Source organism: Oncorhynchus keta, chromosome 18, assembly GCF_023373465.1.
Source record: "Oncorhynchus keta strain PuntledgeMale-10-30-2019 chromosome 18, Oket_V2, whole genome shotgun sequence".
In the NCBI taxonomy this organism is placed as follows: domain Eukaryota; kingdom Metazoa; phylum Chordata; class Actinopteri; order Salmoniformes; family Salmonidae; genus Oncorhynchus; species Oncorhynchus keta.
In genome coordinates, this window is record NC_068438.1 from 1,050,743 (window position 1) to 1,066,813 (window position 16,071).

Sequence of the window (16,071 nt, forward strand, 5' to 3'; positions counted from 1 at the left end):
CCCTCCTGCAGCAGAGCACCCCAACAACATGATGCTGCCACCCCTGTGCTTCACGGTTGGGATGGTGTTCTTAGGCTTGCCACCCTCCCCCTTTTTCCTCCAAACGTAACAATGGTCATTATGGCCAAACAGTTATATTTTTGTTTCATCAGACCAGTGGACATTTCTCCAAAAAGTACCATCTTTGTCCCCATGTGCAGTTGAAAACCATAGTCTGTATTTTCAATGGAGGTTTTGGAAAAATAGCTTATTTCTTGCTGAGCGGCCTTTCACGTTATGTCGATATAGGACTTGTTTTACTGTAGATATAGATACTTTTGTACCCGTTTACTTCAGCATCTCCACAAATTCCCTTGCTGTTGTTCAGGGATTGATTTGCATTTTTCAAACCAACAATGATTTAAGTTAAGATAAAAAAATTAAGAAGTGTTAAGTAAAAAACAGAGTTGTAAAAATATGTATGTGCAGACCAGCTGGCTGAAGTGTGTATGGACATGGTTAATCTCTCCTTATCCTAGCCTGCTGTCCTCATTTTCTTAATAAAGATGTCCACCATTGTTCCTCTATCCAAGAAAGCATTGGTAACTGAACTAAATGACTATCGCCCCGCCCCGTAGCACTCACTTCTGTCATCATGAAGTGCTTTGAGAGGCTAGTTATTAAGGATCATATCACCTCTACCTTACCTGACACCCTAAACCCAATTTGCATACCGCCCCAATAGATCCACAGACAATGCAATCGCACTGCACACTGCCATATCCCATCTGGTCAAGAGGGATACCTATGTAAGAATGCTGTTCATTGACTATAGCTCAACACTATAGTACCCTCCAAACCAAAAAGATCATCAAGGACATCAACCACCTGAGCCACGACCTGTTCACCCCGTTACCATCCAGAAGGCGAGATCCAGTACAGGTGCATCAACGCTTGGACTGAGAGACTGAAACAGCTTCTATCTCAAGGCCATCAGACTGGTAAATAGCCATCACTAGCCGGCTACCACCCGGTTACTCAATGGAACACTAGTCATGTTTTTAATAATGTTTACATACTGCGTTACTCATCTCATATGCATATACTGTATTGTATTCTACTGTAATTTGTACTGTAATAACTGCTTCTCCTAATGTTGATATATTTCTGAAATCTGTTATTTTACTTTAGATTTGTGTGTATTGTTGTGAATTGCTAGATATTACTGCACTGTTGGAGCTAGGAACACAAGCATTTCACTACACCACAATAACATCTGCTAAATATGTATATGTGACCAATAAAATTTGATTTGATAATTATGCTTTGAAAGTTGATAAACTTGTAACCTCACTTTTGTGAAAATGGCCCTTGAATATTTGGTAAAGCTCTTCTTTGTCAAAACACATTCAGCATTGTTCACACCCTCTTAAGCCTTAGCCCCATCTCTTTAAAACTTCTTAGCGCCACCTGAGACGTCTCCCACCCGGCCATCAGGAAATGCAAATGCGCCACGCCAAATGCTAATAGCACTCGTTAAAACTCAAACGTTCATTAAAACACACATGCAAGGTACTCAATTAAAGCTACACTCGTTGTGAATCTAGCCACCAAGTCAGATTTTTAAAATGCTTTTCGGCGAAAGCATGAGAAGCTATTATCTGATAGCATGCAAACACCCCGAAATACTTGAAGGGGACGTAAACAAAAGAATTAGCATAGCCGGCGCTACACAAAACGCAGAAATAAAATATAAAACATTCATTACCTTTGACGAGCTTCTTTGTTGGCACTCCTATATGTCCCATAAACATCACTATTGGGTCTTTTGTTCGATTAAATCGGTTCATATATAGCCAAAATGTCCATCTATGAAAACTGTGTGATCCAGAAAAAAACACTGTTTCAAAACGCAACATCATTTTTTTAAATTAAAAAAGTTGCCTATAAACTTTCACAAAACACTTCAAAATACTTTTGTAATCCAACTTTAGGTATTAGTAAACGTTAATAATCTATCAAATTGATCACGGGGCGATGTGTATTCAATAGCTCCACGTCTTCAAATCATGGTCGAAAATCTGTCTTCCAAAACATCCTGTCATATACCGGATGATATGGGGTCTCTTCTTCGTTTGACCAAGGAACAACCTCCAGGCAATTGCCAAGACTGGCGACATCGTGTGGAAGCTGTAGGACTGGGAGCCATCTATTTTGCTGTGCCATAGACAATACATGCAACTGGCGCATTGGTATTTTTTTCCCTTTTTGGTGATCAGTTTTCCTTGGGCTTTTCCACGAAACACACATTCTGTTATAGTCACAGCCGTGATTAAACCAGTTTTAGAAACTTCAGAGTGTTTTCTATCCACACATACTTATCATATGCATATACTATATTCCTGGCATGAGTAGCAGAACGTTGAAATGTTGCACGATTTTTAACAGAATGTTCGGAAAAGTAGGCCATAGCCTTAATTAAGCATTAACATGTAAGGCCATGTGCTAAACAACCAAAGATTGCAAGACTAAAGGCTGGTTTATACTACGTCTCTATCAACAGTTGTCATAGTGACATCATGAACATTCTATTGTCATCTGACATCAAACTTGTCATTACCATTATTATTTATTTTATTTAACTAGGCAAGTCAGTTAAGAACACATTCTTATTTTCAATGACGGCCTAGGAACAGTGGGTTAACTGCCTGTTCAGGGGCAGAATGACAGATTTGTACCTTCTCAGCTCAGGGATTTGAACTTGCAACCTTTTGGTTACTAGTCAAACACTCTAACCACTAGGCTACCCTGCCGCCACATTATGAAAAAGTATAAGCACAATAACTAGAGGCTGCATGATATCAGCAACCTAGTGGTCCAAAATAGCATAACTAGTGTATTTTAACAACAATAAACCCACCCATTAAAAAATGTATTTAGTACATGTCAATCTAGTAAAACAGGCAATTAAAAGCAACTTTCTAAACAATCTTCAGTTTTCTTCATTTCTAGCTAATGTTAAGTTAGCTGGCTAGCCTTGGCTCATTTGTCTTCATTACTAAAGGAAAATAAAGTCACAACAATATAATTATCTACAAGTTAATGGCGACCCAATTCCTGAAAATAGCTTAAGTTTGTGAGTGCGACAAAATAAAAGTAGGGCATTCTACCTGAGAATTTTAGAACTTGGTCTCGTTAGCCTAACGTTATATCCTAATTTGACTTTGGTGCAGGTCATGTTCTTCACATTACCATCTCTGGTAAACACACATTATATCATATAAGATCAACATTTATTTGTTACATGCACAGGATAGAGAATGAGTAATTAAATGGTTACTTGCATAGTGGGCTCTTTTGTTGAGACATGTAGCTATCTATCTAGCTAGCTAGGTAAACAATGAACCATAATACCAAATCATAATGTTACTAGCCTTCATGAATCTGCAGGTAGCTAACCATCCAGGTTCAATGACAGATAGCTAGCTAACAATAGGCTATAACCAGCAATTCAAATGGCTCTGCGATATGAATAATATTAATACACAGATCATACACGTAACGTAAGCGAGTCAGCCAGCTAATGTTAGCTAGCTATCTAACAGCACGCTTTAACTTGAAAATACTTTCTGACAAAATTATAAATGAATAATAACTGAAAATGGAGCTAGCTAAACTAAGTTACCTGTAGACATGGATGGACGTTTCTACCTCTCTGTCATGGATGGCATGGTTTCCCTTAGTTTGAAGACGTAATTCATAGGCAGGTGTTTTATACAACAGCCTTCTGTGTGTTCTCTTTTCAACTCCCTCTGCATATTTGCAATCAAACGCCAGCATTTTCTCCATCTCCTTAGCTATCATGTTCAATTACCACGGGGCATTCCACTGATTTCCAAACTCCGTCCTCCAGAAAGTGGAGAGCAATATATTTGCAGTTTTACTACGTGATATCTTTCAAAAAATCCGCATTAGAAAGGATTAACAACACATTCTGACCAGCCCATGTTATAGACAGAAGAGTGCTACATGGCAGACCAATCAGAACTCTTCTCCAAAACAAGCCTGTCCATAATAAATCACTGCAACGCCTTCTTAACAATGCTATCAACAAGGCAGGTCCTACACAACCTAGTTTTGTCTCACCTGTACCACTATCCAGTCGTGTGGTCAGGTGCCACAAAGAGGGACAAAAGAAAATTACAATTAACCTTAAATGTACAGGGAGAGCTAACATAAACAATATACAGTTGAAGTCGGAAGTTAACATACACCTTAGCAAAATACATTTAAACTTAATTTTTCACAATTCCTGACAATTTTATCCTCCTAAAAATTCCTTGTCTTAGGTCAGTTAGGATCACCACTTTATTTTAAGAATGTGAAATGTCAGAATAATAGTAGAGAGAATGATTTATTTCAGCTTTTATACATTTCATCACATTCCCAGTGGGTCAGAAGTTTACATACACTCAATTAGCAGTTGGTATCATTGCCTTTAAAACTTCTTAGGGCTGCAATCCCATTAACGGGATAGATATGACAACAGCCAATGGAAGTGCATGGCGCCAAATTCAAAACAACAGAAATCTCATAATTAAAATTCCTCAAACATACATGTATCTTATACCGTTTTAAAGGTAATCTTGTTGTTAATCTCACCACAGAGTGTCCGATTTCAAATAGGCTTTACAGTGAAAGCACCACAATCGATTAAGTTAGCTCAGAGCCAAGTCACAGAAAAACCCAGCCATTTTTCCAGCCAAAGATAGGAGTCACAAAAAGCACAAATAGAGCTAAAATTCACCACTAACCTTTGATGATCTTCATCAGATGACACTCATAGGACTTCATGTTACACAATACATGTATGTTTTGTTTGATAAAGTTCATATTTATATAGTTTGGCAAGTTACATTCACTAGTTCCAAAAACATCCAGTGATATTGCAGAGAGCCACATCATTTTACAGAAATACTCATTATAAATGTCAATAAATTTAATTGTTAGACATGGAAATTTAGATATACAGTGCCTTGCGAAAGCATTCGGCCCCCTTGAACTTTGCGACCTTTTGCCACATTTCAGGCTTCAAACATAAAGATATAAAACTGTATTTTTTGTGAAGAATCAACAACAAGTGGGACACAATCATGAAGTGGAACGACATTTATTGGATATTTTCAAACTTATTTAATCAAAAATTGAAAAATTATTCAGCCCCTTTACTTTCAGTGCAGCAAACTCTCTCCAGAAGTTCAGTGAGGATCTCTGAATGATCCAATGTTGACCTAAATAACTAATGATGATAAATACAATCCACCTGTGTGTAATCAAGTCTCCGTATAAATGCACCTGCACTGTGATAGTCTCAGAGGTCCGTTAAAATCGCAGAGAGCATCATGAAGAACAAGGAACACACCACTAAATAAACTTCAGTTAGTGCTAAATACGGCTGCTAGAATCCTGACTAGAACCATAAAATGTGATCATATTACTTCAGTGCTAGCCTCCCTGCACTGGCTTCCTGTTAAGGCAAGGGCTGATTTCAAGGTATTACTGCTAACCTACCAAGCATTACATGGGCTTGCTCCTACCCATCTTTCCGATTTGGTCCTGCCGTACATACCTACACGTTCGCTATGGTCACAAGATGCAGGCCTCCTAATTGTCCCTAGAATTTCTAAGCAAACAGCTGGATGCAGGGTTTTCTCCTATAGAGCTCCATTTTTATGGAATGGTTTGCCTACCCATGTGAGAGATGCAGACTCGGTCTCAACCTTTAAGTCTTTACTGAAGACTCATCTCTTCAGTAGGTCCTATGATTGAGTGTAGTCTGGCCCAGGAGTTTGAAGGTGAACGGAAAGGCTCTGGAGCCCTTGCTGTCTCTGCCTGGCCGGTTCCCCTCTCTCCACTGGGATTCTCTGCCTAACCCTATTACAGGGGCTGAGTCACGGGCTTACTGTTGCTCTTCCATGCCGTCCCTAGGAGGGGTGTGTCACCTGAGTGGGTTGAGTCACTGACGTGGTCTTCTTCCTGTCTGGGTTTGCGCCCCCCCTTGGGTTGTGCCGTGGCGGAGATCTTTGTGGGCTATACTCAGCCTTGTCTCAGGATGGTAATTTGGTGGTTGAAGATATCTCTCTAGTGGTGTGGGGGCTGGTATCCTGCCTGTTTGGCCCTGTCCGGGGGTACCATCGGGTGGGGCCACAATGTCTCCTGATCCCTCCGGTCTCAGCCTCCAGTATTTATGCTGCAGTAGTTTATGTGTCGGGGGGCTAGGGTCAGTCTGTTATATCTGGAGTATTTCTCCTGTCTTATCCGGTGTCCTGTGTGAATTTAAGTATGCTCTCTCTAATTCTCTCTTTCTTTCTCTCTTTCGGAAGACCTGAGCCCTAGGACCATGCCTCAGGACTACCTGGCATGATGACTCCTTCCTGTCCCCAGTCCACCTGGCCGTGCTGCTGCTCCAGTTTCAACTGTTCTGCCTGCGGCTATGGAACCCTGACCTGTTCACCGGATGTGCTACCTGTCCCAAACCTGCTCTTCTCAACTCTCTAGAGACAGCAGGAGCGGTAGAGATACTCTCAATGATCAGCTATGATTAGCCACCTGACATTTACTCCTGAGGTGCTGACTTGTTGCACCATCGACAACTACTGTGATTATTATTATTTGACCATGCTGGTCATTTATGAACATTTGAACATCTTGGCCATGTTCTGTTATAATCTCCACCTGGCACAGCCAGAAGGGGACTGGCCACCCCTCATAACCTGGTTCCTCTCTATGTTTCTTCCTAGGTTTTGGCCTTTCTGGGGAGTTTTCCCTAGCCACCGTGCTTCTAGACCTTCCTTGTTTGCTGTTTGGGGTTTTAGGCAGGATTTCTGTACAGCACTTTGATATATCAGCTGATGTAAGAAGGCCTGTATAAATACATTTGATTTACTTGTGGAGGTCTACAAAAACAATTCTGAGGTCTTGGCTGATTTCTTTAGATTTTCCCATGATGTCAAGCAAAGAGGCACTGAGTTTGAAGGTAGGCCTTGAAATACATTCACAGGTACACCTCCAATTGACTCAAATTATTTCAATTAGCCTATCAGAAGTTTCTAAAGCCATGACATCATTTTCTGGAATTTTCCAAGCTGTTTAAAGGCACAGTCAAATTAGTGTATGTAAACTTCTGACCCACTGGAATTGTGATACAATGAATTATAAGTGAAATAATCTGTCTGTAAACAATTGTTGAAAAAATTACTTGCGTCATGCACAAAGTAGATGTCCTAACCGACTTGCCAAAACTATAGTTTTCAAACAAGAAATTTGTGGAGTGGTTGAAAAACGAGTTAATGACTCCAACCTAAGTGTATGTAAACTTCCGACTTCAACTGTATATACTGTATTGTATTCTACTGTATTTTAGTCAACGCCATTTCGACATTGCTCGTCCTAATATTATTAATATATTTTTTTATATGTGTATTGTTGTGTACTGTTGGAGCTTGGAACACAAGCATTTCGTTACACCTGCAATCATATGTGCTAAAAATTTGTATGTGACCAATGTAAACTTCCGACTTCAACTGTACATGTCAGTCTCTCTTGGCTCAAAGTAGAGGAGAGATTGATTTCATCACTACTTGTATTTGTGAGAAGTTCAGTGTTAAATTCACTGAGCTGTCTGTTTAAACTACTAGCACACAGCTCAGACACCCATGCCTACCCCCCAAGACATGCCACCAAAGGTCCTATCACAGTCCAGAACGGAGTTTGCGAGGCGCATAGTACTACATAGAGCCATGACTATATGGCTCTCTATTCCACATAGAGTAACTCATGCAAGCAGTAAAATCAGATTTAAAAAAACATAAAAATACACAATATGGAACAGTGGAGATTGTGAAGAGACAAGCACACAGGCATAGACACGCATATACACACGTTAACATACACCCCATACAGAGTATTGGCCTGAGGGCACCCACTTAATCTGTTGTGAAATATGTTGTGAATGTATAGATTTAGAAAAAAACATGATATATAACTACCTTAATTTAGTTGGACCCCGGGAAGAGTATCTGCCGCCTTGGCATCCCTAATAGGGTTCCATAATAAATACAAAAACAAATATTAGGTTTGGCTGCTTTAGTTTGATATGCTACGTTAAGTTAGGGGTTAAGGGGTGAAGGTAAGGGTTACAGTTCGGGTTAGGGGAAGGGTTAGCTAACAGTGGTATAGATCAAATGGAGTAAGTAGTTGCAAAGTTGCATATTAGCTAAAACATTCCATGATGAGATTCGAACGGGCAACCTTTGGGATGCTAGACGTTCGTGTTATACGACTGCCAATCCACCCCAACGGTTTGGCCTACAAAACTAATATGCCACTGTAGAAAGGGGAGACTCTCACAAATACGATGGTGTTTTACGTTTTGCACTACGACCTCCACAAGTATCGTGGGACTCATCTGAAGGTAACGCATACAAAGGAATGGAACTATGGAGGTAATTTTGTGCCAACAAAAAATAAGAGGTTAAATAAGTGTCCTCACCCCACCCGGCTTTTAGAGTCATACCAAATATAACATACAGTATCATACTAATTTCAGTGTCCCGAATTTACGTGTGTCAATGAAATATAACCTAACGTAAAATAACATATCATACTAAAAGGCGTGGCATGGATTTTAGTTAAATATAATATGTTTTGCTCTGAGACCAGGCTGAACGATGGGGAAAAACACTTACGCATTAGATGATGCCTTTGCAGTATGTACACTACCAAGGTTTTTCTTTTTCTGAAATAACGCATCATGCAGGAACCAAAAAAAAGTGTTCAATAAATCAAAATAGATTTTGAGATTCTTCAAATAGCCACCCTTTGCCTTGATGACAGCTTTGCACACTCTTGGCATTTTCATTTAACAGTGTTGACAATTTCATCTTAAATCAGCCATTAATCCCCTGAGACAGCTCAGCATTCAGGCCTCAGTGGTAGACCTGATCCCCAATGACGATGAGACAGTCTACAGGGAGGAGGTCAGAGACCTGGCAGTGTGGTGCCAGGACAACAACCTCTCCCTCAATGTCAGCAAGACAAAGTAGCTAATCGTGGACAACAGGAAATGGAGGGCCGAGCACACCCCTATCAACCAGCACAGTCGTGAAGAAGGCATGACAATGCCTCTTACCCCTCAGGAGGTTGAAATGATTTGGCATGGCCCCGCAGTGGAGTGGGTTGAGAGCTTCAAGTTCCTTAGTGTCCATATCACCAAGGACTTAACATGGTCCACTCACACCAGCACAGTCGTGAAGAAGGCATGACAATGCCTCTTACCCCTCAGAAGGTTGAAATGATTTGGCATGGCCCCTCAGATCGCCATTGAGCACATCTTGACTGGCTGCATCACAGCTCGGGATGGCAACTGCACCTCCCTCGATCACAAGGCGCTACAGAGTGTTACACGGACAGCCCAGTCCATCACTGGAGCCGAGTTCCCTGCCATCCAGGATCTCTATATCAGACGGTGTCAGAGGAAGGCCCGTAAAATTATTATCAAATACCCCAGCCACCCAAGCCCTGGACTGTTCACGATGTTACCAGAGCACAAATTCTGTGACCAAAACCGCTTCTACGCCCAAGCCATACGAGTGCTGAACAGTTAATCAAATGGCTACCTGGACTTTTCACTGACTTTCTTGCACTGACTATGCACACTCATTGGAATCTACCCACACACTCACACGTACTTACACTAACACTCCAACACACACACCATTACATCCGCTCACACCAGTGGAGGCTCCTCAGAGGAGGAAGGGAAGGACCGTCCTCGTCAGTGAATTTCAGAAAAATGTAAATAATTAAACATTAAAAAAGTTATCATTTTTAGATACAACTATACTAAATATATTCACGTCACCAAATAATTGATTAAAACACAATGAAGGTCTACAGTAGTCTCAACAGCACTCTGTAGTGTAGTACCATGGTATAGCTGGAGGACAGCAAGTTTCCGTCCTCCTCTGGGTTCATTGACTTCAAAACAAAAAAGGCTCATGGTTCTCACCCCCTTCCATGTTGTTCACCGAATTAATCTAGTATTGAAAGCATAATTTACAGCTAGCTAGCACTGCAGTGCATAAAATGTGGTGAGTAGTTGACTCAAAGAGAGGGAAGACAATAGTCGAACAGTTTTGAACAAATTAATTTCTTCCAAATTGAAGGAAAAGCTAGAATGAGAGCCATATTTCCTTCCTATTTCCTATTTTTTTCTCACTTTTCACTTTCACAGTGTAACTGCTAAACTGCTTGCTGACTGTGGTGTTCACTGAAGTGGCTGCTAGTTCTGTTTGCGTATGATCAGGGGTGTATTCATTCTGCCGATTCTGTTCAAAAAACGTTTCTGAAACGGAAGGAGAAACATACTTGAATTTCTCCAATAGAAACTCTTGTTTGCAACTGTTGGACTAATGATTACACTCTAGATCAGCTAGATACAGGCAAGAGTATGCAATGCTGTATTGAATGTGTCACTGTCTGACATCTTGATTACAAAAAAATTACTCTCGACCTGTGCACCGACATTGTAAACTTTCATTCACAGGCTAGGTTGTAGCAATCTCATGTTGTGTATAGGGAAAATGTGAGTATCATGTAGTAGCCTGAACCTATCAATGTTACATTGAGCTGGGTAATTGGAATATGACTGACAGTCATCCAGTATGCTGTAATAGAAGTAAGGCCATGATCATAAAATAAATCATTTTCCTCCCTCATCTTAAACGGCACTGACCGGCAAACACACACATACACTTTCACACTTTTCAACACACTGCTGCTACTTTGTTTATTATCTATACTGATTGCCTTGTCACTTTTAACCCTACCTACATGAACACAGAAATGGCTTCTAGAATGTGAACTTTCATAAGCCTTAAAGTGTATGCAATCTGTAAATATAAATTAAATTGTTAAATTACAAGCCTAGTTTGTTTGGCCACAAAGAAAGGCAGCAACCTTCCCGCTAGCCATGATTGGCTGAGATAATGAGGGGGCTGGACATGCTGAGAGATCGAGTTTTGAAATCAGTGGAATTAAAGTATGATAGCTAAGGAGATGGCGAAATCGTCTGTCTCCGGATTCCATATTCAAACTAAGGGCATCCGTGACAGAGAGGGAGAAGCGTCCATCCATGTACAGTATACTGGTAAGATAGTCTAGCTTACCACATTTTCAGATATTGCACATTTCTAATTTTAATTTCAAGTAAAGTGTACAGTTAGTTAGCTAGCTAACGTTAGCTGGCTGGCTTGCTAGCTAACCTTGCATGTATGATCTGTGTAGTAATATTATTTGTGTCTCGGAGCCATTTGCTTTGCTAGTTATAATCTAATGTTTGTATTTGTATGTATTATGGAACTCCATTAGCTGCTGCCAAGAATGAAACTTCTTACCGTCCCACCTGGCCAACATCCGGTGAAAATGCAGAGTGTGAAATTCAAACTACAGAATTATAAATGTTTAACTTTCATAAAATCACAAGTGTAATACATCAAAATAAAGCTTAACTTCTTGTTAATCCAGCGTCAGATTTCAAAAAGGCTTTATGGCGAAAGCACTCCATGCGATTATCTGAGGACAGCAGGCCGCTTACAAAAGCATGAAAAACATATTTCCACCAGGCAGGTGCGCCACAGAAGTCAGAAATAGCAATATAATAAATGCCTTACCTTTGATGATCTTCTTCTGTTGGCACTCCAAAAGGTCCCAGATACATCACAAATGGTTATTTGTGATGTATCCATAAAAACTCAGTTTAGCTGGCACGCTTCAGTCAATAATCCACCCAGTTTCCCTCCATCAAAATGCATACAAAATGAATCCCAAACGTTACTAATAAACTTTTCCAAACAAGCCAAACAACGTTTATAATCAAACCTTAGGTACCCTAATATGAAATAAACGATAACATTTAAGACGGAGAATAGTTATTGTCTTTACCGGAGAAAAATACCAATACCGCTCTCTTCCAAGCACTTGAAAACAGTTCAGCCAAAATGGGAGCCACCTAGAAAAACTACAATTTCTGGCTCATTTTTCCAAAAACCAGCATGAAACTCTTTCTAAAGATTGTTGGCATCTAGTGGAAGCCCTAGGAACTGCAATCTGGGAGGATTTCGCCTTATAATAAAAGTAACAGCCATTTAAAACAGTGGTAGGCTGAAATTGTTTGGGGGGGATGGTTTGACCTCGGGGTTTCGCCTGCCATATCAGTTCTGTTATACTCACAGACATAATTTTAGCAGTTATAGAAACTTATATCCAAATCTAATCAGACAGCTCAGTACCTTCAGCTTGTCAACCTCTTACAAAAACAAGTAATGAGGATGTCAATCTCTCTTCCACTTTGAGCCATGAGAGATTGACATGCATGTCATTAATGTTAGCTCGCCGTGTCCTTTATAGGCCAGCTGTGCTGCCCTGTTCTTTTATTGTTTTTCTTTTTTCTTTCACCTTTATTTAACCAGGTAGGCTAGTTGAGAACAAGTTCTCATTTACAACTGCGACCTGGCCAAGATAAAGCAAAGCAGTGCAACAAACATAACAACACACATGGAATAAACAAGCGTACAGTCAATAACACAATATAAAAAAGTCTATATACAGTGTGTGCAAATGGTGTGAGGAGGTAAAGCAATAAATTGGCCATAGTAGTGAAATAATTACAATTTAGCAAAATTAACACTGGAGTGATAGATGTGTCATCCGCATACAACGACATACTGGCTTTACTCAAAGTCAGTGGCATGTCGTTAGTAATGATTGAAAAAAGCAATGGGTCTCAACAGCTACCCTGGGGAATTCCTGCTTCTACCTGGATTATGTTTGAGTAGAAATGCTGGTGTTCTGTTAGACAAGTAACTCTTTATCCACATTATATAGGGGGTGTAAAGCCATAACACATACTTTTTTTCCAGCAGCAGACTGTGATCGATAATGTCAAAAGCTACACTGAAGGCTAGCTAACATTGAACCTGGTTGGTTTGAGACCTGCAGAGTCATGCAGGGTAGTAACATTATGAGTTTGGATTATGGTTCTTTGTTTAGCTAGCTAGCTACATGTCTTAACAATAGACTTCACTATGCAAGTAACCATTGCAATAGAATGTTCAAGATGTCAATTCAACAACTGTTGATAGACGTAGCTGGTAAATACGCTCTGGCTATCTACTCCGATTTCAGAGCACTCTCGTCCGAGTGTGTCAGAGCACAGAATAACTGACGAATTTACGAATGCTCAACACCCTTTGAATACGGCCAGTGTCAGTAAACGTTGGCTAAAAAAAATATTTAAAAAATGTTGCCAGCAGCACAGATGCAGTCACCAATGCTCTGGATAACATAAAAACAGCCTAACCTGTTCTGCTAGGGCAAGTAAAATGGTCAATATTTAAAAATAAATAGTTTCGCCATATAGAAAAAAAGAGTTCAGTTCACTTAAAGGAATCACTAACCACATTAAATAAATAATAGTCTTCAGAAATTACTTTGTCAAAGCAACACACTAACTAGGGCAGAAATGTTGGGGTTAAGTGGGTTAAAACGTCCTAGAAGTGACACGGTTGATGGAGGGGAAAAGTCAAAATGTGGAAGTTTGGCACTTTAGCAAGTATTTATTCATATCAGATTTATTGAATTCCCCATGTGGTTGGTTTATATTAAAGGGCACTATACTATAGTATACTATTGATGCTCATTCTCCCCTACACACACTTGGCAACGTACTATTACTACCCAGGCTTTCTGAACACTGTCTGGATACACATACAGTATGTACACAGACTACTCCACCCATTCTCACTTAATACTCCACACTCTAGCATGGTTTATACCTGGTGCTAACATGCATCCTTTGTCCAACACATATTACTCAACACAAGCTGTTAGACCCCGTCTCAGGGATGGATAACTGGAGATCCTTTCGATCTCCACTGAGGTAGGTAAATCTGGTTCTAGTTTTTTTGCGCCCATTATGTGAAACAATTTACAGAGTTGGAATAATCCCCAATGCTCTCTGAATTTGGAAGAGTTGGCGCCTCCAGGGATATTCAGAATGCTGATTAAGGAATTTATTTTATGAAGAATGAGTTTGTTTTATATTATTTTGTGTATGAATGTGTATATTGATGTTTATATTGATGCGTATAGTGTATATTGATGTGTATGCATGATACAGGTCTCAGCATTACTCCCTGTCAGAATAAAGATGAAATAAAAGAATGAATGAAATAAAAACACTGTAGAATTCAAAGGACTATATCCTATTCTCTAATACCAATAGGGTATTAAAACTCCTTCACACCGTTTTTACCATGCATGTAGTATTCCAATCCCTATCACTCTACAAGGGTCCAACGAATACCCCAAAACAACCCAAAACTACCCCAAATTACTCAAAACAGCTACCCAAAACAGTAGGACCTCTCTACAACAAACACTCTGCTGCTGTCCCAACTTTCAACACCCTTCACTCGCTTCCAATAGCTGTAACCAACCTTTGGCACTAACGAGAGAAACATTTGATGGTCCAATTTAGCAATGGAATATACCCATAACACATGATGTGTGGGATTTGAGCAATTAAACACTCTCATCATTAAATGTACAAAAACATAGTTCCACACATGGATATCTCATCTTTATCTAGTCTATATCTATCTATACCAAGTGTATCAGTCTACCCCGAGAGCACTTGCATTCTGGTCCAAATGACCGAGCAGTAAATCAACCGAAAAGCTGGTAAAAATAACTAAATGTCTCTATTGCTCCATAGAATACCTTTTGGAACACCTTTCTTAAACTGTAAAATCATGCGGTCCTGTTTGAAACCATGCCGTGTTCAATTCCCCCAAGGTTTTCACAGTGTATGTTTTAGACTTGACTGGCAAAGGGTATTGTCTAGCAACATCAGCTAATTTTAGCATTTTCCATTCCCGAAAATAAACACCTCCACCCATCACATGCACTCTCCCCAATGTACGTACACCAACATTCTCTCAAAGACACACTCACACTCTCCATACGTCACAAACATTCTTTACGCACACACAGACACTCAAATTCTTCCATTCACAAAAATACAGATACAATTCAAAGATCAAACAAATGTTCTCACTAATTGTGAACTTAGGCAAGGTCTACAATCACCACTTAACAAAACTGTCACTCATCATTCACTCATCTTTCTCCTACTGTATTCTATATTGCACACATAAACAACATCTCTCAAGAACACCTGCACACATACACATAGGTGTGATGAACATACACTCTTAGAAAAAAGGGTTGCAATAGGGTTCTGGGGCTGTCCATACATGAGAACACCTTTTTGGTTCCATGCAAAACCCTCTGTGGAAAATGTTCTACATGGAACTCAAAATTGTTCTATCCGGAACCAAAAGGGTTCTTCGAAGGGCTCTCCTATGGGGACAGCCAAATAACCATTTTTGGTTCAAGATAGCACCTTGTTTTTCTAAGAGTGTACACACCTGCGCTTACATTCATGCGTTTATGTATACATATATCCATGCATGTCTGAGCACCCACTTGTGCACAGAGAGCCCCATTCGTTCTATTGTACTCGTTCGTTCTATTGTACTCACCTTTGGTTTTCGATAGTCTGGAACACACATTTAGACACACACAGGAGAAGAGAGAGGATGTTGAAAAGTTCCTGGAATTTCTCACGTTCCAACTTTTCCCTCCCTTTGCTTGTTCCTGGTGTTGACTTTCCCCGTTTTATAGGCTCTCCTCTGGAATCTCCACTCCAATCGGTGGTCGCGATTCCTCTGACATCATTTCTCCTCGTTTTCCACTGCTCCTTGCCCTAAACCCTCACACTCTGACATTTTCATCCTCATCACCCAGGGCTGGGGTTATTACCTGCTAATGGGAACTCTTGGGAGTAGCTGGGTGGCCGGGGGAGGTGAGGGCTGTTGCCCCCCTCCCTCTGCTGGGCAACAGAGTTAATGTCCCAGAGATCAGAGGGAAAGGTCAGGTCCCGTTGCCTGATGAGGTGCATGCTGTCGG

General features: G+C 40.3%; 1 protein-coding gene across 2 annotated transcripts in view; it reads right to left on the bottom strand.

Annotated features, from left to right (window-relative positions):
* Positions 1–16,071, bottom strand: part of ostn (osteocrin) — a 33,063-nt gene that overhangs the window by 12,981 nt on the left and 4,011 nt on the right. Inside the window, exon 1 of one of the 2 annotated variants that reach the window (XM_035791304.2) lies at positions 15,645–15,939. The exons of the other annotated variant lie outside the window; for it this stretch is intronic. Within the exon in view, the coding sequence (XP_035647197.1) occupies positions 15,645–15,674 (30 nt within the window). The 5' untranslated portion in view covers positions 15,675–15,939. Of the gene's footprint in view, positions 1–15,644; positions 15,940–16,071 lie in introns of those variants that run through there. 2 annotated transcript variants of the gene reach the window in all.